Consider the following 26,017-nt stretch of genomic DNA (forward strand, 5'->3'; position numbering starts at 1 on the left):
CTCAAGGTTTTACAGAGTGGCTAGGTTAGCACAAACCATTCAGTGGCACTGTACACCAGGGACCCTTAGGTGGGTAGATATTGAAAATGCTTCAATATATCCTCTACAGCAGTGATCCCCAACCAGTGGCTCGGGGGTAACATGTTGCTCACCAACCCCTTGGATATTGCTCCCAGGGGCCTCAAAGCAGGTGCTTATTTTTGAATTCCTGGTTTGTAGTCAAGCTTTTGTTATAAAAATGAATGTGTACTGCCAAACACAGCCTTCCTACACAGGGGCTACCAATAGCCAATCACAGCCCATATTTGGCACCCCCAGAACTTTTTGTGTGTTTGTGTTGCTCTCCAATTTTTTTGACATTTGAATGTGGCTCACAGGTAAAAAAAATGGTTTGGGACCCCTACTGTACAGGTTTCCTCACTATAATGCACTGCAGCATCTCATATGCAGAAACATACCATCACCAACTGTTAAATTCATCTACAACTTTGGAAGATGTTGTAAAACATGTTGATCCACATGCCTTCAATGGTTATTTGCAAGCATTGATAAGAAACCCTGATTTCCTCCCAGGCCTAAATCATAAAACATTTCAGTGATGGTTTTCCAGTATCACTAAGTTGTATGATCTCTTGACTCTGTGTGGTCTAAAATCATGGACTCACCTGCAGGAAACAGTCTTTCCTACAAGAAGTATATCTAACCTATTCTCAACTCTCCCAATTTTACTATTTTCAACATGAACACCAACACACCCAAACAGTGTCCCTTTCTGATAATCTTTGTGAAAATCCCTTCTTTTAGAGCTAATATATCTATGGTATATACACAATTGAGAGCAGTAAAAGTGGATGCTCCTATCTCCTACCTACATGATGTCATAGGAAAAAGATTTTCAACTTGATCCCCTGAAGAGTGGTCCAAGGTGTGAGAATGCATTGCAAAGGTGTCAGCTAATGTTTCAATCTGGGAGAAGGCATATAAGGTACTTACAAACGTTAACATGCCACCTCAAGTTTATCGCAAGGGTTAACTGTATCCAAGAAATGGGTTTTCTCACTGCTATACTTGATGATAAAAAAGAGAAACATAAAGCAATTTAGCAACCATGGCTTGAACTCTAAAGCTTTTTTTGCAACGATTTACTCAACCAAGTGCACAAGATTCTTATTTAGTCTGAAATTCTGTCTTTTACATTGTTACCTTTTCCTTTCTACTCTCTTTCCATTGCAAGTGGTTATGGGAGATAGCTCTTAGTACAAGTTTATCCAGGAACTGGTCCGGTTGCCATCTTGGAGTCAGGAAGGAATTTTTTCCCCTCTGCAGCAAATTAGAGAGGCTTCAGATGGGGTTTTTTGCCTTCCTCTGGATCAACTAGCAGTTAGGTAGGTTATATATAGGCATTATTGAATGTGATGGATGTATGTCTTTTTTTCTACGTAACTTACTGTGTTACTATGTTACATACTGCATTGAATACTTTACTTCAGGGATCCCCAACCTTGTCTTAGCCTGTGACCAAACTCAGATGTAAAAAGTGTTGGAGAGCCATACAAGCATTAAAAAAAAAGTTGTTGGGTGTTGCCAAAGAAGTGCTGTGATTGGCTATTAGGTAGCTCCATGTAGACTACCAGCCTGCAAGATGCTCTGTTTAGAGTGAGCTAGTGTCATTATGCCTCCAAAACTTTCCAACAAAGAGAGCAACATTAAAGGGGGAGGTGAGCAACATGTTGCTTGCGAGCCACAGTTTGGGGGATCACTGCTTTTCATAACCCAGCCAACGGAATCACCAGATAATAAATAAAGGTTATATTTATTCTGTTTCTTTCTTCTTTGTTTTTAGTTTTTTTTTTTTAATTTGATTTGCATTGCTTATAGAAAAACAAAGAAATTTGTATCAGTGATCTTGTATTTTCCCATTAATATATACCATGGTACATATGTACTACGATAAGATGATACAACTATGCAACATGAATCGTTTTATTAACTACACGCAACTTGAAAAAGTGTTATTAAAAAAAAAAAGGAACGCAGAATATTTGGAAAGTGGGTATGTCAGTACAGGCGTGGTCCCTAAGTAAATGAAGCAGCAAATATCCCATTATCTTTGGGGTCATGCATAAAAGTGTAAGGGCAGGTCCAGCTGCAGCTTATTTTTTTGCAAATCCAAACTCAAGATTTAGGCTGTTATATTTTACTCTTTATTTTGGGCTTCTGGTAATTAATTCAGATTTGTATTACAAGAAGCCAGGGCATTCTACAGGTCATGATTGGAAGGGAGGGTGATCAATGAGGGTAGTACACCATAGAGAGACATGCATGAGTCTGATATGAGAGATGGATATTAATGGCGGATAGATAGCATTTCATATGTGTCTGTTCCAGCTCAAGTTCTTTACAAAAAAATAAAAAGCAACTCGGATACTTGTTGGACACATCCTGTGCTCTGGTTCTTTCATAGAGAAGGAGGTAGATTTATACAGCCAAATACTGTTAGGGGCTGCAAAAATATACTAATTACTTGGAACAATCCAAGATCAGATTCAAACTCAAATAAGTACAACATAGCAGAAGATATATATTATATTTTATCAAAAATAAGAAGAAATTTTAAATATTAAGTGTCAATATGTGTATTCGTAAAGTGTTAAATTGGCTGTATTGAAATTAAATTGCTAACAGTTGCAGCCCTCTCGGGACCCCTTTAAATGTGAGAGCTTACTTTTGAGCCCTTAATGTACAAAATTAAGGTTCTGATTTGTTTCTTAGTGTGAATTTAAAAATTATGAATATGGTGCCTGGATTTATATAATTCAGCTTTTAATGATTTTTCCTTTTGTTCTGGTTTAGTTAACGTTCAGTCTTACACTGCCATGTCCGAAGCCAGGCTTGACAAACTGGTGTTTTGGTGGCCAAGTTAAACATGTAAGGGCAATAGCACATGGGAAGATTAGTCACCCACAGTAGCTGAGATTTAACTGCAGGAAACTTTGCGCGACGTTGGAAAATGAGCAAGACATATGCCTTCCCATCACCTGTTCACTTTGCTGGTGGTGGGAAGGCATTTCAGGGTGACTAGTCGCCCATGGTAGCCTAGATTTAACTGTGGGCAACTAATCTCCCCATTTACCCATTGCCCTAAGCGAGGCAACTTCGGGTGACTTTGGAAAACCGAAGCAACGCGTATGCCATCCCACCAGCGATTTACATTCTTGCTGGCGGAATGGCATTTCGGGGAGAATAGTCGACCGTGGTAGCAAAGATTTATCACAGGTGACAAATCTGCCCGTGTTGCCTCCCTAACTGTTACACAGTAATCAGTAAAGAGGCCTGTTTATCCCCCCTCATGCTATATATTGATTTTTTTGTATGTGGGTCGCTTTTGTTGCCCTCACTGTTTTTTACCTGCATAGATCAGCCCTCTGTGTTGTTGTTTTATCTTTATCACTGCTTATAGCTGTGTTTTAGTGTCCTGAGCCCCTTTACAAGAAGCCAGCAGGTGACATAGCCTAGCATTCAGGAATGTGTCCTGGGTTTAATGGATGAATGGTTGATTGAACATGGTTGGTAGTGAAAGGCCAGAGCTTTAGCAGGAACAATGTTCATGGCCTAAACATAGCACAGATAGCATAGGTAATGCACAATTCATTAGGCATTTTTTTATGGACATTGGCCATTTATTAAGGCCTCCTCTGCTTATCTCTTGCTGCATAGTTCTGGCTAAGGGATAATGTCGTCAAAGTACACCCCTACATTCCTGATAGGCTTTATATCAGCTCTGTATATATATATAAGTGCAGATGTGTGTTTGTCACAGTACAATATCATGGGAATGTTGAGTAAGTAAATACGCATACGTTTGTATTTGAAACATGCACACACAGACAGATTTAGCATTTTCCTCAGGGCTGCATTTTGCAGTCTTTGGATGTCCTCAAACCTCAAACTACTTGGAGATCACAGTGTGAACAACAGGACTGTCTTCACCGGGCTGAATTGCACTAATTCTTAAGAGGATTCTAGTATTGGCCAGTGCTAAAACATCTAGGTGGTTTTGTAGCCGTTAGTCTACTTTTATGGTTTACAGGACTCAGGTGTTTAAATACATATTGGTGCACAAGCCAGTGATACTGCTTTTATGCTGTTGCTGCTAGCCTTGCAATTTTGTGTATAGCCTGTATGTTAAAGGAACAACTGACACCTGTTGTGAACACTGTTAGGTAGTGCGGTTTCTCTGCTACAGCCTCCAAGTATATTAGTTCCTGTTCAGCATCTATAACAGTAATGATCCTGGTTTTCAAAGTTGTGCACAGGACCTCCCCATCTTGGATTTTGTTAAGTGTCAATGACACTGCACATGTTCAGTGTGCTCTAGGCAGCTGTTAAGAAGTTACGCTTGTGGTCGTTGCAAATAATCATGTACAATATAAGATTTGCCTTTCATATAGGCTGATCCAACAGGGGTCATTATTACAATTCCAAAGTAAATTGCTCTGGTTTCTTAGCTGCCATGTAATGATAAACTGAATAAACAACTAATGACCCTTTTATTGTGACATATATTTACAGTATATTGTGACCCAAGCAGCACAGAGCATGTGCAGTGAATCAGTAGAAACGAAGATGGGGGGCTACTGGGGCATCTTTGGAGGCTCAGATCTTCCCTGCTAAAGAGCTGAGGTTGCCTTGGGCTGGTACAGAACCCCAAAACATAATGTGCAGCATTTCTACCCTACTTCTTTATTAAGCTTTAGCTCTGCATTAATGCCACACACAAGGATGAAATTTCATCATATTAAATGTAACTGCACTCCCATTCTGTATTCTATTTTTAGATGCTTTTCATTTATATCCAAATACCCAATTAAAGCCAAATACCCTATTAAAGAGTCAGCAAGACCCAGTTATAAGATAAGCAATACATTTCCATATTTAGCTTCATAGAAATCATTGGAATTATGCTTTATAATAGGTCAGCTACCCATAACCCACTTGTACCTCCGGGACAGGTATTGGATTTATTATCAAAACCTGTTATACAGAAAATTCTGTAATATGACTGCCGTTTCCTTTAGAAAGCTAACAATGCTTTGTTTCTGATGGATTGATTTTCCTTTTCTCTGTAACAGTACTATGTTAATCACATTGATATTTAAATATTTTTAATTACCCAAAGGCACGGTTTTGCAAATTATAAAAATACCAGTAGCAAATCTGTAGTAATTTTGTTACCCCAAAACATAACCTGACCTGTATAAAATAATTTCAAGGCCCTGTATGTCTGCAGCTTGGTAATTTGGGCACAAGTTCTCTGATTACTGTAGCCACTATTTAAAGGAAAGGAAAAATAGGGATCTAGCACCTTCTCAACACTGACTAGGGTGCGGACGTTTTTCTTTTTGGAGAGTGTTTGATCACTAGGAATGCAGCTTGGGTCAAACTTTACCATAAAGTCAGCCAACACACTGTTTGCTCAGCCATTTCCGGACAGCTTTATAAAAATACACATATTTGTCATGCTGTCCCATGCCCCCATCCCGTGCAACAGTGGCAATAAAATAAGATTTTATATAACCACTCTGTTTGCATGTTGAATCACAAAGTTCTAGCAAGAATCTTTCCAAATGACGTTTACTGTTTTAATCACTGTTGAAAGGGATCATCAAAGAATGAGATTTGGCGGTGCCCTTGGTGTGTTTGTGTGCACTGTGAATTGTATGATCCCAGGGGGTGGCCCTTAGTACTTAAAATGGCAATTTTCTATTTAGGATTACCCAATGGTACATACTACTAAAAAAGTACATTTTTATTAAAATGGTAGTTTTAAATATGGAGTAGTTTTATATGATATATTTTTATATAGACTTGTTGTATAGTTTTCTTATAGCATGAACCCATTTTGGTTTGCACACCCATAATATCATGTTAAGTTATGGTGCCCTTAAGTCACTGATCAGTAAATTTGTTTTAAGCTGGCCATACACCTACAGATCCGCTCGTTCCAGCCTTGGCCATAATGATTAGATGCCTTGAATGCAGGCCATCAGGGAGAGGACCACATATGTGCCAGTTGTGATCTTTGCCCCAGTGTGAAAATCTAACCTGTAAGATGGCCATCTATCCTATTTTCAGGCAGATATTGGTCCCTCGGCTGGCCTAGGATACACAACAGACTTAAATGGATTTTTTTTCATGGTTTGTAGGCAAAACTAGTCTCACATTGTGCAGATATTGCTCATTTTATGAAGGTTTTCTTAGCTGACACAAGCAGCAGTCTACAATAACCTACTATCTGTTTAATGGTAAAGGAACCCTGCTTATCGTCATTTTATCATTTTCAGAATTTTCCCCGTCTTCTACCCTGTTTGTTGTGAATGAAAGGGATACAGAGAAGACTACAGAGACTGTATCCATGGCAACCACACCAGCCTTACAAACACTCAAAAGATGCACATGCACAAAATGATTATTTTTTGTGCACACAGGAACTCTGCTTATTCACTGATTTTATTTTTTTCCCCAAGCACAACATTATCTTTTATATGGCACTCTGACAAGTAACTGTGATATGGCTATTTATTTCCCAGCCATCTTTCTAACTGGGGAGCATCTCATGTAGATAAGCTAGTGTCTTGCCACTGTGGCACCATCCTTCTGCTTTCCAGGTATTTACTTATCCATGTAGTGTGTGAATACATATTTACAAATGGGTAATAAATAGATCTAAATGCTTCAGGCCAACATGTCTACTGTAAGATAACAGTCTGTACTTCTATGGTTATAAGAGAGATCTTGCATTTAATATATGGACAACCTATCGGTCCAACTGCTGCACAGGTTAAATTCTTTGTACATTATTCACTGTGAGAATTAAAAATGAGAAAATTGCAGCACAGTTACACTGACTTGTAGGTAATGCAGCCCTGAATAACAAATAATGGAGACTGTGTAGTAACCAGTGAGCTGTATATAAGGAAATTCGGTGTGAATAAATATATTAAATTAAAAAGGCAATACAATAGGCAATTAGTATAACCAAATAAACTCACCACATTGGTAAAGTTTATGATTAAGTACCATCTGGTACGAAACGCGTAAGGCTTTCTCTGTTTTTACATATGGATTAAATAAAATTTATACTTTTTTACTTTAAATTCCTTTTTGGCTGCCTTTTTCTACAACCTACTGAATATCCGGAGTGCCTGCCTGCTTTATTTTGTGAATTCCCCACATTGGTAAAGTTATTGGATCCGTTATCTGATAACCCATTATCCAGAAAGCCCCAAATAAGGGCTGTGACAGACAGGGAGATTAGTCGCCGCGCGACAAATAATTAATCTGTAATAATTAAACAGTACCTTGTACTTGATCCCAACTAAGATATGATAAATCCCAATAGGAGGCAAATCAATCCTATTTAGTTTATTTAATGGTAACTGCATTTAAAGGTGTGACACAGCAGCAGAAGGGCCTATACAATTAATTGTAAGCACAGCTGCCACCATTGTACATGCTGGTATGTGTAATGCATCTGTACCGGAGTATTAAAGTACTTACAGGTTTATAAAGAATGTGGTCTCAGCCAGGTTCTGTAGTTAGTTCATGCTGGGCCTGCTTGCATTAGTTTCCCAGAATCCATATCCATACTTCATCATGGGTCCAAACCTACTGCACCTTGGTACAGAAAATTCATGGGACCCCCCCCCAGAAATCCACTTGTCTATAGGGTCCTTTTTGAGTTCTGTTACTATTTTTCCTATATTGGACTGTTTGAATCATACCAGATGGTTGTGGGGCCGTGTATGTTAAAGGGAAACTATACCCCCCCCCCAGAATGAATTAACCAACATATCATATCATATATCATATTAAGTGGTCTGTTAAAGAATCTTACCAAACCAGAATACAGGTATGGGACCTGTTATCCAGAAAGTAAGGATGCCTTTATCTATATACTATATACTAATGGAAAATTAAAACAATTCATGATCTTCTCTTAGACAATAGACAATAGACAATCTATTTTAATAGCAAAGGTACATTTTCTCTTTTAGAGCAGATTACTATGGGTGTTCTGTACCCATGTTATGACCTCTGACCATGACATTCTCATTTCTTCCTTCTGCTGAATTGTGTGTTCTTCCTTTTATGCAGCGACAGAAAGCTGTGCTTTATAAATAAACTATGACATAAAAATGCACCAAGACATTCAAACCAACTAAAGTATAAAACACACACAGTAATGATGTATACCTTAATGTATATAATATTTAGCTGACACTTTGCAACAGAGAGGTGCACATCCAGAGATAAAATTCCAATGGATTTCACACTAATAGACCTTTCGTACCCCATCCAAGGCCTTTTTCTTACATGTCGTAGACTAAACGGTAATGTGTGCCCAAGAATATTCCCTGTTTAACAAAGCTTCACAGTCTAATAATAGGCTTATGTCTCATGCAAATGATTTTGCAGCAGTCGGATCTGCGGTAACCATATTGCACCAACCTCTTTATCAAGGGCTGCTTTGTACCATTTAAAAATAACTTGGATTCACGACAGAAATGTAATCAAATTGCAGCCGCTTCCTGTGTTCCTTTAATAATAGAATGTGTCCCCAGGTGGTAGGAAAATATTCTTGTTCAGTAACACATGCAGCGCCCTTAGGACAGAAAGAAGAGCCATGATTGAAATGTGAGCGACTCGTTCATATGATAATGAGTGAGGAAAGTTTAAACGCTCTGGAACAGACATCAGGCCATTAATTAATCAAGAAGCCCAGTCAGGTCTGAGGTTGCAAATGTAGCCAAGTCCTATAGAACTGCTGTCTGTCTGCCATGTTTTGTTAAAAATGTTGAATTTACTTACTCTTTGTAAGGGTTGATTAATAACCTTGTGTGTCTTCCCTCAGGTGGATTTGCACTTGTGTTTCTCGTTCGCACAAGCAATGGGATGCGCCGAGCACTTAAACGCATGTATGTGAACAATGAGCATGACCTACAGGTGTGCAAGAGGGAAATTCAGATCATGGTAAGAAAATAGCTACTTTTAATAAGCATTTCTCCCTCTGTGTCAAGTAACATTGTCTATATGGGATATTGGCCTGATAGGACCACTAAAACTAAAATATTTTTTATTTGACATACAATTTATTTCTGTTTTGTACATTTAAAGGGACGGTTCACCTTCAGGTTAACTTTTAGTATGTTATAGAATGGCCTATACTTAGGAAGTGTTCGTTGGTATATTTTGAATTATTTGCCTTTATCTTCTGACTTTTTCCAGCTTTCAAATGGGGTTCACTGACCCCAGCAACCAGAAAATATTGCTCTGTGAGGCTACAGTTTTATAGCTATTGTTACTGTTAATACTTATCTCCACTATTCATATTCCTCTCTCTCTTTTAAACCACTGCCTGGTTGCTAGGTTAAATTGGACCCTAGCAATCTGATAGGTGTCGACATTCCGAACTGGAAAGCTGCTGAAAAAAATAATTCAAATAAAAAAAATAATTCAAAAATCACAAATAATAAAAAAAAAAAATGAAGACCAGTAGCATTCTCTACATCATACTAAAAGTTAATTTGAAGGTGAACAACCTCTGTAACTTATTTTGTCCCATGGAACTTTAGTCAATGTGTATCAATGTGTCTCAAAAGCCCCACCAGAAAAACTAAGGTATCTTGCTAGGAATGGTGGCAAGTTTTTTAAATTGTGGATTATATGCAGTTGTAAATGCTTTTAGGGAATATCTGTTTTCTGGAGTGACTGGCCATTTTCTATGTCACCCCTGCTGTCTTGCCTGGGCATATGCCTTTGCAGCGAGGGGCAGTAAGTAATTCAAGCAATTTGCATTCCATACAAGATTATAAATCTCTGTAAGGGTTGCCAGTTTTGTATAAACGACAATTAAAACTGATTCCAGAAATGATGTACAGTGCAGGTCTGGTTTTTGCCTGTAATGTGACAGATATAGTAACATAAGCCACATTATATTAAAAAGTTCACTTTTGCATTATCTTTTTATCTTGCATTATTGTACATGTTCTGCATGCTGTGGCTTGCTGGTGAGAAGCTTAGTTTTGGGAGTATCATTCTTAGCCATTGGGAGTATCATTCTTAGCCAAGGGCAGGCTTGTAAAATAACCCTGTTGCTCTTCTTTACCCTTTATACAACAACACTGAGGTCTGCATAACTTTTTTTCTCAGTTTATTTTTCCTTAACGGTATAAATCTACATTGTTAATAGGAAAGATTATATTATACCACATGCCTACTGCCCAGTTCTTTTCAGTGACTGGGATTACCCACACCCACTTAACCACATGGATTGACGTGGAGGAGAAATGAGACCAGAACATCCTCTCTAACTAGGGGTTGTAAAAGCAAAGGGGGTGAAGTAAATATAGATTCTTCAAGAAGGAGGGTTGACCAGGCTTCTGAAGAACACCAGACAGTTATGTGCTTGAAACAGTCACAAAAGCAATGTATCAACTGTCTTCACACAAATAACAGGGAAACACATGTACGCTATGTCCACAATAAACACATAAAAATATTTTATGACACAAGGTCATTATGCGCTTCTTTGTGTAGTTATATTTATACACATGAGCAAGATGTCATGGCCTGTCTTGGCTGATGACACACAGGGGATTTCTGGTGTAGCCTTTTATCTCCGTAACTTTACTAAAGGAATGCTGAGACAAAATCTAGAAATAAAAAAAGTCTGAGAGACACTGGTCATAGTACATTCCAGTTATTAACTCCTCATAACATAGACATGTGCATCTGGTGCCAGTAATGACCTGCGTGTGCCATAACAGAGCTAAATGTCTTACACTAATTTTTGCCATAAATGATGTGTCTTCATCAGTTGATTCATTTTCTGTTTTCCCATTCTGTCACTTATCTCCACTAAATGTATTTATTACGTTTTTGTTGTGAGAAATTATATTTAGTTTAACACTTAATCACTGACAACCACTAGCAGCATGGGCACGTACAAGGATGATGACGGCCAAGTCCTCACCCACTGTCTTCTCTGTCTGTGTCATGATGAAATTCAAACTAAACAAATTTTATTAGGGGAAGGGAATAGCACTTGCTGTGCATCTGTGTGCTGAACCTCTGAAATTCGTCCCCTCTATTTTTTAGAGATGGTACACATCACCAGACTTTAATTTTTAAATACAACTCACCCTCTCTGGGCAAGGGCATGTGAATTTGGTGAAACCCAAGCCTTGCACATATTATAAATCTAAAGTTAAATGTGCTTGGGCAGAAGGGGCTACAAGAAAATGTAAATTACTTATGTACCATCCAAGATGGCAACCACGTTAGTGATTGCTTCAGCCAGGGAATAAAGCATGCCATCCCAAGGTACAGGTGTGCCATTTGTACAACAGAGTTCTGGGGGCACTGACTTTAACAGATATTTGCCACTGGTGCTAGAGGGACTGATGCATTAACATATATTTTCTGTTTGTAGGATATGGTGCTATCAGTAAGGAATTGTTGCAGTTGCATTGAATGAAGCATCTCTTGCAGTATGTGTATTTTTTCTTGCAGAGGGATCTCTCCGGGCACAAGAACATTGTTGGATACATAGATTCCAGTATTAATTCTGTGAGCAGTGGAGATGTGTGGGAAGTTCTGATCCTAATGGATTACTGTCGAGGTAAGCATTTTGTGTGTATACATTAAAGGCGATGTTGACCTTTTCAAAGTCCAACCCGAGTGATAGAACTTCGCAAAATAACAACTTTCCCCCCTGTATAATCTTTTAATCAAAATATTGGTTTAATATTTTATAAATATGCGCCTACCCTGTCTTCCAAGTTGGGCAATTCCTCTTACAACCACCTCCTCTACACACATGCAGAGTGTGGCTGTGCTGGTCGAGGACAATGCAGGGTTGAGCGCTTCTGTGCATGCTCGGCTCCTTAAGGTGGCCACACATGTGGCGATTTTCGATCTTCAAAGATCGTTCCAACCCTCCACTGATGTTCAGGGATGAATCATCAGATATGGAGGTAGAAGCAATAGGACTTCTACCTCCTTCTGCTGATTCAGCCCTGAAGGTAGATTTTGCTCAGGCCTCTTCAATGGCGCCCGATCAAAATCTTTTAACCCGTCCGATCAACGAGTCGACCGATATCCGCAGCATTCTGCGATATTGGTCCTCTCGCCGAGTTGCCATACACGCACCGAATATCGTACGAAACCTATTATCGGTGCTTGTATGGCCAGCTTAATTCATTCATTTGCAAACAATGCCAGCCAATCAGGTTGACTTTGCAAAGGAATGAAGACAGCCTTAGCATTGCACGGTAGTGCTTAATGCTGCACTTATCTGATCTGCCTCTGTCCCCACCACTGATTTCTGCATGTTTGCTAAACCCAGAATTAAGTAAACTTATCGTTTATTTGTGAAGGATGCATTATTTTTTCAAACCATTACAGGCCAGATTCAATTAAGTGAGCGAAAGGTTTATTACATGAAAACTCATGGACGAGATTCAATTTGAGATGCAATTCAATTAAGAAAAACTCAGTTTCTCACTGTTTCTGTAAAAACATTCTGAAAACTTTGAATTAGGAAAAAATATTTTTTTTCTTCTCAAATTGAATCTGGCCCTATATCTGGGAAATAATTTATTTTGCACAGTCCTTCTGTGTATGACAGCAAAACATGGACACCCTCTTTAAGGTGTTGGTAATTTATGTTTGTATATAGATCAGTGTTTTTCAACCTTTTTTGGGCAAAGGCACACTTGTTTCATGAAAAAAATCACGAGGCACACCACCATTAGAAAATGTTAAAAAATTTAACTCTGTGCCCAGCAGCAGTGCCCCCCTAGTACATTGGTGCCCAGCAGCAGTGCCCCCCTAGTACATTGGTGCCAAGAGCAGTGCCCCCCTAGTACATTGGTGCCCAGCAGCAGTGCCCCCCTAGTACATTGGTGCCAAGAGCAGTGCCCCCCTAGTACACTGGTGCCCAGCAGCAGTGCCCCCCTAGTACATTGGTGCCCAGCAGCAGTGCCCCCCTAGTACATTGGTGCCAAGAGCAGTGCCCCCCTAGTACATTGGTGCCCTGCCTACGGCACACCAGGCAACATCTCGCGGCACACAGTGGTTGAAAAACGCTGATATAGATGAATGCGATACAGATAGCCCATTTGAAGAACGTGGAAACAGCTTGTCATTATTGTCCACAGAATCCAAATGTTTCCTATATACCAAATGTTCTCCTGTATTATGTTATTCTTGGGTATCTTCATGTTAGAAATGTAAGAAAGTAGCACACCAATGATAAAAAAACATGAGAAATAGAATTAAGAATTCTTACTGGTGAGATCAAGTGGGAAGAATGGAGACAATTCTCCTTTTCAAATACAGATCTGAAATGGTGAGCATGACTGAAATCCTTGCCTGTTTGCTGTTCGTAAACCGAAACACTGAACGGAATCTTACTGTTTACAGGAGGGCAAGTTGTGAATCTAATGAACCAACGGCTGCAAACTGGTTTCACAGAAAGTGAAGTTCTCCAGATCTTCTGTGACACATGTGAGGCAGTGGCTCGTCTCCATCAGTGCAAGACTCCTATTATTCATCGAGATCTCAAGGTACTGGTACTGGGAAGGGGCATGTAGTTAGCCCGCAATACCAAACAGCAGTCATTGTAGCACTTCCTTTTGGCTATGGTTCCAGGGCAGTATCTGCAAGGTGTTTGTTGTTTTCCCAGTGCTTCTGTGGGTTTCCTCCTAAACTCCAAAGCATATAGTCATGTTATTTGGTTCCTGATAAAACTGACCCTAGTGCACAAATGTAAGAGAAATTTAATTGTATCCTCCGCTGGGTTAGGGTTTAATTTGAATGATGTATAATACTTGTAAAGTACTGTTGAATGTGTTGCCACAAAACAAATAAAGAATAATAATGTTCTTTTAATATGGTTTATTAATACCGTTTGTTTTAGTTTAGATCTAAATTTTATCCAGCTCTAAAGGTAAATGTTTTTGTTACTTGTATTCTAGCCAAACATGCCCAGCCAGTACTGTGGATATCTGGCACAATGCCTATTGGGAAGATTTGAAAATTTAACTTGCAGGTGCACTATGTTTGCCAGTACACCGTGCATAGCAATGCATAGGCAGATGAAGAAGTGAAGAGCAGACAGTTCCTCCTCACATCTGCAGTTCTGATTGCTTGAGATGTTGGCCTGAATAATACAAAAGCAGACAGACCATGCCTGGCCACTTATATGGTTGAATACTATATGGGACTGGCCGGTGTATGTCTGCATTTAAAGGAACATTTCGGTGTAAAAATGAAACTGGGTAAATAGGCTGTGCAAAATAAAAAATATTTCTAATATAGTTAGTCAAAATCTACCAAGATCTATTAAAATCTATAAAGGCTAGAATGAACAGATGCCTAACATAATAGCCACAACACTACTTCCTCCTTTCAGCTCTCTAACCTCTTAGTCAGTGACTTAAGGGGGTGGCCACGTGGGACGTAACTGTTCAGTTAGTTTGCTTTTAATCCTAAGCAAACAGTTATGTCCCAAATGCCCCCCCTTCAAGGAGGAAGTAGTCTTGTAGCTATTACATCTGTTCACTCCAGCCTTTATAGATTACAATTTTGGAAGCATTGAATAAGGATTTCTTGGTATAAAGGAAGGTGTAAGTATGTGTGAGAAGCTATTAGTATTAATGGAACCCCTGTGACATGCTGGTTTTGGCAAGTCGGCAAACTGGCATTTATGGTCCGATGACCAATGTTTTCTATTAAAACTAATGACAGGCTCCACATCATTTAGGTGCCATGGGCCTGTTAACTCTGTATAAAGGAAAAAATGAATGCCCTTAAGTATAACTTGGTGTAAAGGAATGGGTAGATGAGGTTAAGGATAACTATGTATGGTGGAGAGAGTAGATGGGGATGGAGGAGAAGGAGGCAGCGATTGCTTATTAGGGTATCTTGGTATGAAGGCTGGTTTGAGTTCATGGCTGATGTAAAGATGCATGAGTATAAAGATGATTTTGTGTTAGCACTGAAATGGCTGAGAGCAGGTGTGAATAAATGCTAAGGCAGGACTTGCCCAGAAAAAAGGGTAACTTGCTGTAGAGGCAGGAGTAGGGGGGAACTATGGAACATTCACATGGCTGTAGTTGTTTGTTGCTGACTCTGAACTGTATTGTGATCAGTGAGATTTTTCTCAGTCTGCTTAAGGAGACCGCAGTTGTCTATAATTGTGCCTATGGCTGGGAGCATTTAACTTGAAATCTATTAAGTGACTCAGAAATTGTCGCAATAATTACCATAGGTGCACATCCCAGAAATAACCATTGCAACAATTGTGTTTCAAAAAATTGGATAAGATTGTAGTAGCAATTAGGAGCAATTTAGTTCTGTAAAGTGGAAGTATTTAGCTTTTTTGATGCAAAATACATTTTGTTCAGCTTCCATATGCCTTTGTGAGTCAGATTTCCATTCCATTATGTGACAAAAATTGGTTCTGGAACAAGTCAAAAAGAAACAAAGTAATTTTACATTGGATCATTACTGAATATGGCAAATATGCAACTCGTTTATGTTTTGCCAATTTTAATTTACTCTTTGTAAACATAATTACATATGCAGAAATGAATTAATATTGCAGTAGTTAAAGCCTCTGTACCTGGGCTATAAACCCTCTTGATGTCGGGCTCTTTTTGGCAATAGTTTATTTTCAATGTGCCTCATTTATAGATTATCTGAACTAGATGCTTTTCCGGGGGCTTACTTTCTTTTTGCATCTTTTTACGTCAGGCAACTACAAAGAAATAATAATCCAAAGTATTAAGTCCTGTTACACAGTAGAAAGCTGCTTGCCTAAACATTACATAAAGGTTGGGATAATTATGTCCCTTTAAACAGTCTGTTGTTTGTTAGCTGACGTTTGCCTAATTATCAATGTGCATAAGACATTGCCTAGCAGACATAAACACTGCAATAATTAATAGTGCCAGGGGAATATATGCAGGAGAAAGCTGTTTGGAAATGCAGCAGAATGAAGTGCCATTCACTGTTGTAATGTGTTGTGTGTGACCCATTTGAAAGTCTTTTCACATTTATGGATCTGTGATGCTCATTTTGTAGAAAAAAACAACTATATTATATATGATTTTTAACTTTTATGTACTCCTTCATGAAACTTTGTCAGCCTGTAGTTTTATCTAAATAATACATTTATATTATATTATTTATATTATTATATAGTATAGCTACACACACTAATATGGGCAGTACAGGCCAACATATCACATACAGTTGTTGTAATACTTGCAAAGATTTTACAAACATGACTATATGATCTCCAGCTAACCGGAGGTAGCAGTAAGTCTGAAAATCGGCTGATGCACTAAAATGCAATTTACCAATATTTCATTCTTACATTTTAAGCTAATTTGTTTATTGCTAATACTAATTTATAGAAAGTAAATAAAGATGTTAACTCAAAAGACTCAAAGTCCTTTATTCTTTTAGGGGCACAAACTTATGTGACTTATTCTAGATCCCAGCTCTGTCAGTTCAATTCTGACTGTGGACATTTTGTAGTCATGCATTTGTGTATTTTTAACATGTGACCAGCCTGCTGTCAGTCAATATCTCCTCCTTAAGCCATGTTTTGTTCTGATTGTCAGCATATGAACTGGCGGCCGTCAGTCGTAATCTACTTTGCTGTCTCATCTCCTTTGCACAGATTGTAAGCGAGCAGCTTGTTATCAGGCAAAAGCTACTTCCTAACCCCCTTTGTTTTCTTCTGACTGTCACTTTAGCATCCTACCATCAGTCAGAACCTTACTGCAGCCCCTTAGTTTTTCTGTTTGACAGTAATATGTGCTCCCTGCTGCCAATCTGCTTCTACTAAGTGCTTCATCAGGCTAGAGCTCACATGGCCAGCAAGCAAGGTGTCACTCAAACTCTCCCATATACAGTACCCCCATTTTAAATCCCCGCTGTGAGTCTGGCCCTATTCGATTTCTGTTAGTGTCATATCATCAACCTGCTCAGTTTAAAAAAACTCAATAGCTTTTTTCAGCATGTGGCACACCTACTCTCAAGCAGACCCAATCTAGATAGTCCACCTAGCTTTGTATTGTTAGTGTATGAACAGGCTGTTGTTCTGTTTCACACATACAGTCATACAGTCTTCCCTGTGAACTACAAGTCCCAGAATATCAGTGGCCGCTATTCAGAGGATCTGGAAGATCTGTGCTCTAGACCAAGACTATATACATTTGTAATAAAAACAAAAACAAAAAAAAAAATTTCATTTTGAAAATTGAGGATAGGATTGTTTGCTTGTGCTCCTGTTTTTCGCAGGCTCACTTTATGCTCTTTATGTGCACAGGTTGAGAATATTTTACTACATGACCGTGGTCACTATGTGCTGTGTGACTTTGGAAGTGCAACAAATAAATGCCAGAATCCACAGACAGAAGGCGTCACTGCAGTGGAAGATGAGATTAAAAAGTAAGTTTTTCAGCTGGAAAACTGACTAAAAAAAAAAACTAGAAAATGTATTGTAATTTTTCTGTGCTGTGCTGGGGACTTAGGTTTGATTCCAGTCAGTGCACTGTATACAGGAAGGTTCCTGATTTGGTTCCAGCCAGTGCACTGTATACAGGAAGGTTCCTGACTTGGTTCCAGCCAGTGCACTGTATACAGGAAGGTTCCTGATTTGGTTCCAGCCAGTGCACTGTATACAGGAAGGTTCCTGATTTGGTTCCAGCCAGTGCACTGTATACAGGAAGGTTTCTGATTTGGTTCCAGCCAGTGCACTATATACAGGAAGGTTCTTGATTTGGTTCCAGCCAATGCACTGCATACAGGAATCTGCCTGATTTCGTTCCAGCCAGTGCACTTCTTACAGGAAGCTGTCTGATTTCGTTCCAGTGAATAGGATCCAGTGCTAGGGTCATAGGTACAATTCCAGCCAGGACACCATTTGCAAAAAGATTTGTTTGTTCTCCCTGTGTCTACTTCCACACAAAGAATTCCAGTTGTACTATGTACAATATGCCAAAATAAAGTGGCATGGCTACAAATGGGCACGCCCGCTCTTATCATTTTGCAGACTTAAGGTAACCGACTGATTGTAAAAACTGCAAGGTATCTAAATGTAATCTAATTTGTATGACAACAAAGGTGCAGCTTGATAAACTTGAACTTGATACTCCCTCATAGGGAAGACTGTGAAAATGTTTTGGGCCCTTGTTTTAAATCCCAAAATCTTGTTTAAAGGAGAAGAAAAGTCATTTTGGCATTTTACTGCCAATAGATTCGCCACATTAGTGCCACCTAGAACGCTATATTTATTCTGCAGAAAGCTTTACTATACCTAAAGTAGAGGACTAATAGAGGACTCTGTGAGTGCTTATGGCTGTATTTACATAGACCTTTCTGATAAAGCTTACTTAGTTTTTTACCTTTCCTTCTCCTTTAATTAACATTGCACAAGGGGCAAGTGCACTCGTTAAATTACATTACTACTGTTTATAATTAAATATTTACTTTAATCTGTAACAGCCATGAAGAATGTCATTGAGTAGATTAGCATCACAATATATAGTTACACAAACTATAGCTATGGTAAAAATGCACTTAATGCAATTAAAAAAAATATGTATAATTTGTGTATAATTGAGCGAATTTATCATGCAGCTCTTGACAAACAAATGTTATAAAGTCATTATTTTGTTCTATCACCTCCTGCTTCATTTTTTTTTTAAAAGTCAGTAATGTAAAAACCGGTGCTAATTATTCACAAGCACCATATGGTATTTTGCAACTTCTGTTTTTTATGTTCGCACCACTTGCTGTAACGTTGAACTGAAGAAGAAAATGAATTGAAGAGAAAGGGTAAATAAAAAATGACTAATATATATACCAATTGCCTTCTCTGCATCAGGTACACAACCCTCTCATATCGGGCTCCTGAGATGGTGAATCTGTACAGTGGCAAAATGATCACCACCAAAGCGGACATCTGGGTATGTAAGATCTCCTTGCAGACATAATGAATGCCTAGCTGTGTGCCTTTTAGAGAGGGGCATTTTTATAATGTCCATTACAAAACTGCAAAACTAGAGATTTCCATTGCCTGAATAAGGTATAGAAACCATTGGCACTCTAGTTCAAGCTCCAATTTTGGCTTAGGTTTTGCTATCACATATTGCTCACGCAACAGATTCTGCTGTGTGAGGAATCTTTTAATCCTATATCTGTGAGCGTCATAATCTGCTCATTCATGTCAGAAGCTCTACAACAAAATTAAATCTCTCTGAGGAAGTGTCAGGAGTTCTTTATTTTTCCCAGCTTTGTCTGATCTGCCGCTGGCAGGAGCTTATATATGTGTGCCCGCCATTCTGTTCCATGGTAATGTTGCACCCTTCCTCTGAACATGGTTTTCAGTTGATTACCAATTACCTGAAACATAACTATTCTCATTTCCTGTTTGTCCTACATGGGAAGCCAAGAGTGCAGTGGCATCACCTTATAAACTCCCTTTTGGGTTAATGTTTCACAGAAAATTTGTGATGCTATAATGTAGACTTTCTGCTGAGGGTAAGGGCAGGGAAAAAGCATGGAGTCCTGTGCAGGTTCAGTTGGGCAGACCTAGACCTGCTACTTGATTCTACCCACAATGTTAACTTGCCTTGTGACCTGGGGACGTCATTGTGGACTGGAGTGTGGATCAGCTGGGTAATGTGAAAAAATAGTTGTATTGTCTAGGGTGGGTGGGAGGTATCGCAGCTGTGGACCTCCTGAAAGGTCAAGGAATTGGGGATTTTCTGCCCCAAACCCTACTGCTTTGTGGGTATTCTGACCCGATGCGGGTCTCTAACATTGATAATCAGTGGCTGACCTAGTGGGCTAACAGTTTTCTTATTCATGGGAGTTGCGACATGTGTTTTACCTATGGCCAAATCTTGCTATACTGGTTAGTTGCTATTTACATTCAAACAGTATGCCCCATGTATAATAAAAGGCTCTAAGTTTGCCCAGGAGCAATAATTAATAGCAACCAATAAGAAGTTAGCTTTTAAGGAGGTGACCAGTAAATGCTTCCTTCTGATAGGTTACTATAGGATACTGCTCCTGTGCAAACTTAGTGTGTTTTATTACATAAGCCATATGTTATTACATAGAGCCATTTTCTGTACTTCCAAGGAGAGGACACAGAACTGACTTCTCCTTCCATCCTCATTCTGAATCCCTTATAGCTCTGCTTAATATTCAGTTTCTATGGGCTTGGCCACTGGGAGTACTTAACTACTGTCAACTATCGTTGCTAACCTCTTTCTTCCTCTTTTGTGTATGTCTCTCATTTCAGGCCTTAGGCTGCTTGTTGTACAAGCTCTGCTTCTTCACACTTCCATTTGGAGAGAGTCAGGTGTCCATTTGTGATGGGAATTTCACTATCCCAGACAACTCTCGCTACTCCCAGGACATGCACTGCTTGATCCGTAGGTGTCTATTCCCTGTGTGTCTTATGCTATTTCTTTCATTTTTTGGATATAGAGCAAAATCCTGAAATGCCATTCTGTACTTACTGTGTGAATCCATAAACCCTGTTGCCGACCTTCTTTGCTTTTGCTATTGTTGCTTGCATGGATTTTTAAGACCTATACCATTCCAGTACCTCATGTTTTGACTAATAGCTGACTGTGAAATAAAGCAGTAGTAGAGAGAGAAAGCAATAATATGCAGTAATTGAAAATGAGTTTTGTACACTTAAAAAGCCTAAGGTATAAAACAGTATTGTAATTAGTTTCTTGTCTGTAGTTCAGCAGGCCCTATTGGCTTCAAGCAGTACTGTCATGCCTTTAAAAATCACTTTGAAACTGAGTCAGAGATTTGCATTCATAAACAGGATGTAAATGTAAATAATGTAAGTTATTCTGCATTTAAATGGAAATGAAAGGGATAAAAGATTATAAACCCTATAAGCTAGTGGCAACCCTAATGGATGTTTTTGATGTGTATTTATATTTATGCAACCAGTGTGGGGCTTTGGTCACAGTTTGTGCTCTCCGTGTTTTGAATTAACCTTGTGTGCCATAACTTAAAGGTAAATTGTTGGTCTGTTTAAATAAAAATAGTCATTGCAGGGAGTGCTTGTGCTGCTGCCCCTCAGAACTCCCAACAATCGGCACAGTGAGACCAAGGCTTGGAAATGACTACCTGAAATCTCTGGTGCTCTTCAAAGCCATTAATGCAAACCTCATTCACACTGAGACCTGCCTTGATAACAAATGGGGTGGGGGACACACTTGCAGTTTCCTCCTGTGACTCTCAATGCATCTGTTTGGAGCCATTGGATAGGGCAGCGCAGCCTGAACCAAGGCTTAACAATAGCTCTTTAATAAAGATTAAAGAGGAATTTGCTTAAGAGCCCCACACAACACAGAAACCCCTAATATACTTATCATTGTAATCTGTTCCTTCAAAAAGTATGTATGTATGTATGTATATCTTTATTTATAAAGCGCTACTTATGTACGGAGTGCTGTACAGTAGAATTCATTAATACAGACAGGGGGTTAAAGATAATGGATAAATACAAAGTACAACAATAAATACAAATAAATACAAGGTGTAGTTGCAATAAGAGTCAGAAACACAAGATGAAGGAGGTCCCTGCCCCGTAGAGCTTACAATCTATATAGGAGGGGTAACTAACAGACACAAATGGGCAATTTAAAGTATGGATACATACCATTTTTATATGCTGAAATCAAGCTGCAAAACAGTACTTTCTGCATCATTTGAAATCCTGACAGGGGAGGAGGGACTAAAACATTAATGTTACAAATTGTAACAACTTCTCCGCAGCTTTCATACTGCATGCAGGAACTACATAACCCACAATGCATTGCACTGTGATATTCATTTCCTTATTGACTTCATATGTGCAGGGAATTGTGGGATTTGGAGAATGCATCTTGAGGACAGTTGACTACTGTAATATTTTTGAGTCTTAATGCAGTCAGACAGATCAGCAGGAGAACAGGGAGCCAGGTTTAGGTAACTGTTCCTAACCATATACCTTACAAATCATAAAAAGACTGCATATTTTTAACTGATGTATATTGCATAGGTGCTTGAAAGTATGCTTTCTTTTCTAAAAGCTTCAGTTGTGCTTGGGTGGAGTTCCACTTTAACCAATGCCTCAGAAAGGGATATGAGCTTTACCCATAAGCCGTAGATAGCGGACCATAGATACAGAAGCTTTCATTGCAAGTGAAGATCCGAGTTTTTTTTTTTTTTTACTTGATGCTCCATCATGCTCAAGAAATACTTGGCATTCCATTCATTGATGTAATTACAATAAACCCAATGCATAAGGTACAGAATATAGTTTCTAGGCTTACTCGTCATGCTAATGTTGCCATGGTGTATTACAGCCTACTGCGTGGCTATGAATAAAAATACATTCCTGGAGTCATCTTAAAAAAAAATAAATAAAAGCACATATGCATATTTAAACTGACACTTTTCTAGATTCTAACCAATGGTGTGTTAACTGGGTTCATGCAAGAATTTGTTCGTGTTTTATATGCAAGAACATAATATAGACTTTTTCTGATGTTGTTGGTCTACCCCACAGGTTACATGCTTGAGCCAGACCCTGACAAGAGACCCGATATCTACCAAGTATCTTATTTCTCCTTCAAGCTGGCAAAAAGGGAGTGCCCTGTGCAGAATGTGCATGTAGGTACTCATGTCAGTCTACCAGCTGATATCCAGTATGTCTTCCACTTTTAGTCTCTGCACTAACATGTGCCCTTTTTCTGTTGCCTCCCTCTCCTCTACCTTCTGGCTGATTGGTGGAAGCTGGATTATAATTTGATCACTTTTTTCCCTGTTAGCACACACACACACACACACATAAGAGGGGAAAAAAACCCGCCATAACATTTCGGGGAAAAAAAGAGTATTGAGCTATATTTTGTATATTGGGTTACTGTTGGCTACAAAAGTAAGTCTTTTCAGTGACTACAAACTGGAAGGCAGCTAGGTTGAGGGAAGGTAGCAGAGCATTGGGGATCACAATATACATGTAACACCCTTTCTTGCTCTTATTCTCCAGGATGCTGTGATTCCTGTAAAGCTTCCAGAACCTATAAAAGCTGGGGAGGCTGCTGCTAAGAAAACCCAACCAAAGGCCAGGTATTATAAAAGCAAGCTTGTAGCTTTTGCAATTATCAGTTATGTCTCTGTACATTTCTTCTTGGGTTGTGTATACACCAGTGGTTTTAATGGTCTCCTTATACAAATGTTTTTTTTTTCTGTTTATTAAAGTATTGCAGGAAATATATAGAACACATTTGATTCAAGTTGGTGTTACAGCTTTTAGCATCAGGCTCTACCACTAGATGCTGCTTAAACCAATGATTCTAGTGGATTCTCTGTATTGCTGTGCTTTGTTGTGCAGGTTGACAGACCCTGTTCCAACAACAGAGACATCCATAGCGCCTCGCCAGAGGCCGAAACCTGGTCAGCCTCAGCCAAACCCTGGGATGCTTCCAATTCAGCCAGCTTTAACCCCACGCAAAAGAGCCATGGCTCAGCCAGCCAATCCCTCTCCAGGTATGTGTCTGTCTGTAAACAGCCAATGTCACTGTTGTTTAGCAGTATATGGTTCCATCCTCACTGTATAAATGGATATCAGGTAGCATGAGCCTTTTCACCTGATATAACTTAGTGACCATGAAACCACGCTATTGGGTTCCACTGAATGCAGTTGAAATATGCTACACTGGGGTCTCACTGCAGGGTGTGACAGTCTGGTTCTGTAGATCATGTGTGGGGTCAGACCAATACGCTGGATAAGATCACTATTTGCAACCATGTTGCAGGTATAAACTGAATTTTAAGAGATGCGGTTACAGATTTCCACTTAAGTGGGGTGAGTTCATTCTGATGTGTATACTCCAGTTTTTTTCATTTGATACATGATTAGTGCCTGTGCTGTCTTTCTAGTTGCACCAGTAAGTATCCAGTCCCCTAACCCTGCAGCTGTGGCACCAGCCGTGAGACCATCTGTACAAACTCAGCCAAAAGCAGCACAGCCAGCGGCACAGGTTCCCACACCTGTAACCACCACTCCACAGCCCGCTACTCCACAGGCTCCTCCAGCTGCTGTGCAATCTGCACTGACACAACAGCAACAGCAGCTGTACTTGAAACAGCAACTTATGCAACAACAACAGCAGCAGGCTGCGGCATATTATCAACAGCAGCAGCAGCAGCAGATGCTGCAGGCTCAACAGGTAAGGGTAAACTATTGGTGAAATTGTGTTGTGTTTTTTCATATTGGAGTGTGTATATATATTTTTTTTTGTGCCTGCATGTATATGCACTCTGCTGGTATTTCTGTCCTGCTTAACTGTAGATCCAGGCCATGCAACAGCAGCAGATGCTTCAGGCCTATTACATGCAGCAGCAACATCTATTGGCACAGCATGCCGCTATGCAACAGAAAGTGGCAACACCTAAACAGTCTTCTTTACCAAGTCAGCCACAAGCCATGCCAGCTGCTCTCCAGCCTCCTGCAGCTCAGGAACAGGGGGTAAGTGTTTTGATTAAACTTGTGTTGCATTAACATGTTAAGATATTAAGACACCAAGAAAATAAACACTGTTTAATTAAAGCATATTTAGATTAAATGGAAACTTTTTTTTTGTCTTGCTACCATCTGTCCGTGCCAGTGTAAAATGTCCCACAATATAGGTAATCAAAGTAGACGTCCAACTTGCCCTTGATTAACATTGCATAGGGCTGCTATATATGTGAAGCAATAGTCTTGTGCATGTTTGAAGGCTTAGTTGTATATGGGGCGTAAGTGATGGCAGATATTTGAACAACATTTAATATTCATTTTACAAAACTATTTCTTTTGAATATTTGACCTAGAAGTGAAGCATTTAAACCCTTTCTTATATTTTCAGAGATATTGCTTGTATTCCTGGTGGGTCATTTTTTACATTTGAACTTGGGTTGTGTTCTGGATGCAAGTGTTGGCAACTCATGATATGTGCTCCAAACCCATATACAGTGGAGGAAATAATTATTTGACCCCTCACTGATTTTGTAAGTTTGTCCAATGACAAAGAAATAAAGTCTCAGAACAGTATCATTTCAATGGTAGGTTTATTTTAACAGTGGCAGATAGCACATCAAAAGGAAAATCGAAAAAATAACTTTAAATAAAAGATAGCAACTGATTTGCATTTCATTGAGTGAAATAAGTTTTTGAACCCTCTAACAAAAAAAGACTTAATACTTAGTGGAAAAACCCTTGTTTGCAAGCACAGAGGTCAAACGTTTCTTGTAATTGATGACCAAGTTTGCGCACATTTTAGGAGGAATGTTGGTCCCACTCCTCTTTGCAGATCATCTCTAAATCCCTAAGGTTTCGAGGCTGTCTCTGTGCAACTCTGAGCTTGAACTCCCTCCATAGGTTTTCTATTGGATTAAGGTCCGGAGACTGACTAGGCCACTCCATGACCTTAATGTGCTTCTTCTTGAGCCACTCCTTTGTTGCCTTTGCTATATGTTTTTGGTCATTGTCGTGCTGGAACACCCATCCACGACCCATTTTCGGTTTCCTGGCAGAGGGAAGGAGGTTGTCGTTCAGGATTTCACGATACATGGCTCCGTCCATTTTCCCGTTAATGCGAATAAGTTGTCCTTTGCCCTTAGCAGAAAAACACCCCCAAAGCAAAATGTTTCCACCCCCATGCTTGACGGTGGGGACGGTGTTTTGGGGGTCATAGGCAGCATTTTTCTTCCTCCAAACACAGCGAGTTGAGTTAATGCCAAAGAGCTCTATTTTGGTCTCATCAGACCACAGCACCTTCTCCCAGTCACTCACAGAATCATTCAGGTGTTCATTGGCAAACTTCAGACGGGCCTGCACATGTGCCTTCTTGAGCAGGGGGACCTTGCGAGC

The 26,017-nt window shown here is 39.4% G+C and overlaps 1 protein-coding gene across 12 annotated transcripts in view; it reads left to right on the forward strand.

Annotated features, from left to right (window-relative positions):
• Positions 1-26,017, forward strand: part of aak1 (AP2 associated kinase 1) — a 68,037-nt gene that overhangs the window by 8,408 nt on the left and 33,612 nt on the right. For all 12 annotated transcript variants that reach the window (XM_012965973.3, XM_012965972.3, XM_012965974.3 and 9 more), the window contains 11 exon segments: positions 8,915-9,033; positions 11,575-11,683; positions 13,489-13,631; positions 17,408-17,529; positions 18,968-19,049; positions 20,393-20,525; positions 22,670-22,773; positions 23,153-23,232; positions 23,498-23,652; positions 24,046-24,335; positions 24,458-24,634. In XM_012965973.3, coding sequence (XP_012821427.1) covers positions 8,915-9,033; positions 11,575-11,683; positions 13,489-13,631; positions 17,408-17,529; positions 18,968-19,049; positions 20,393-20,525; positions 22,670-22,773; positions 23,153-23,232; positions 23,498-23,652; positions 24,046-24,335; positions 24,458-24,634 — 1,514 coding nt within the window.

This window comes from Xenopus tropicalis, chromosome 3 (genome assembly GCF_000004195.4).
Source record: "Xenopus tropicalis strain Nigerian chromosome 3, UCB_Xtro_10.0, whole genome shotgun sequence".
Taxonomy (NCBI): Eukaryota; Metazoa; Chordata; class Amphibia; order Anura; family Pipidae; genus Xenopus; species Xenopus tropicalis.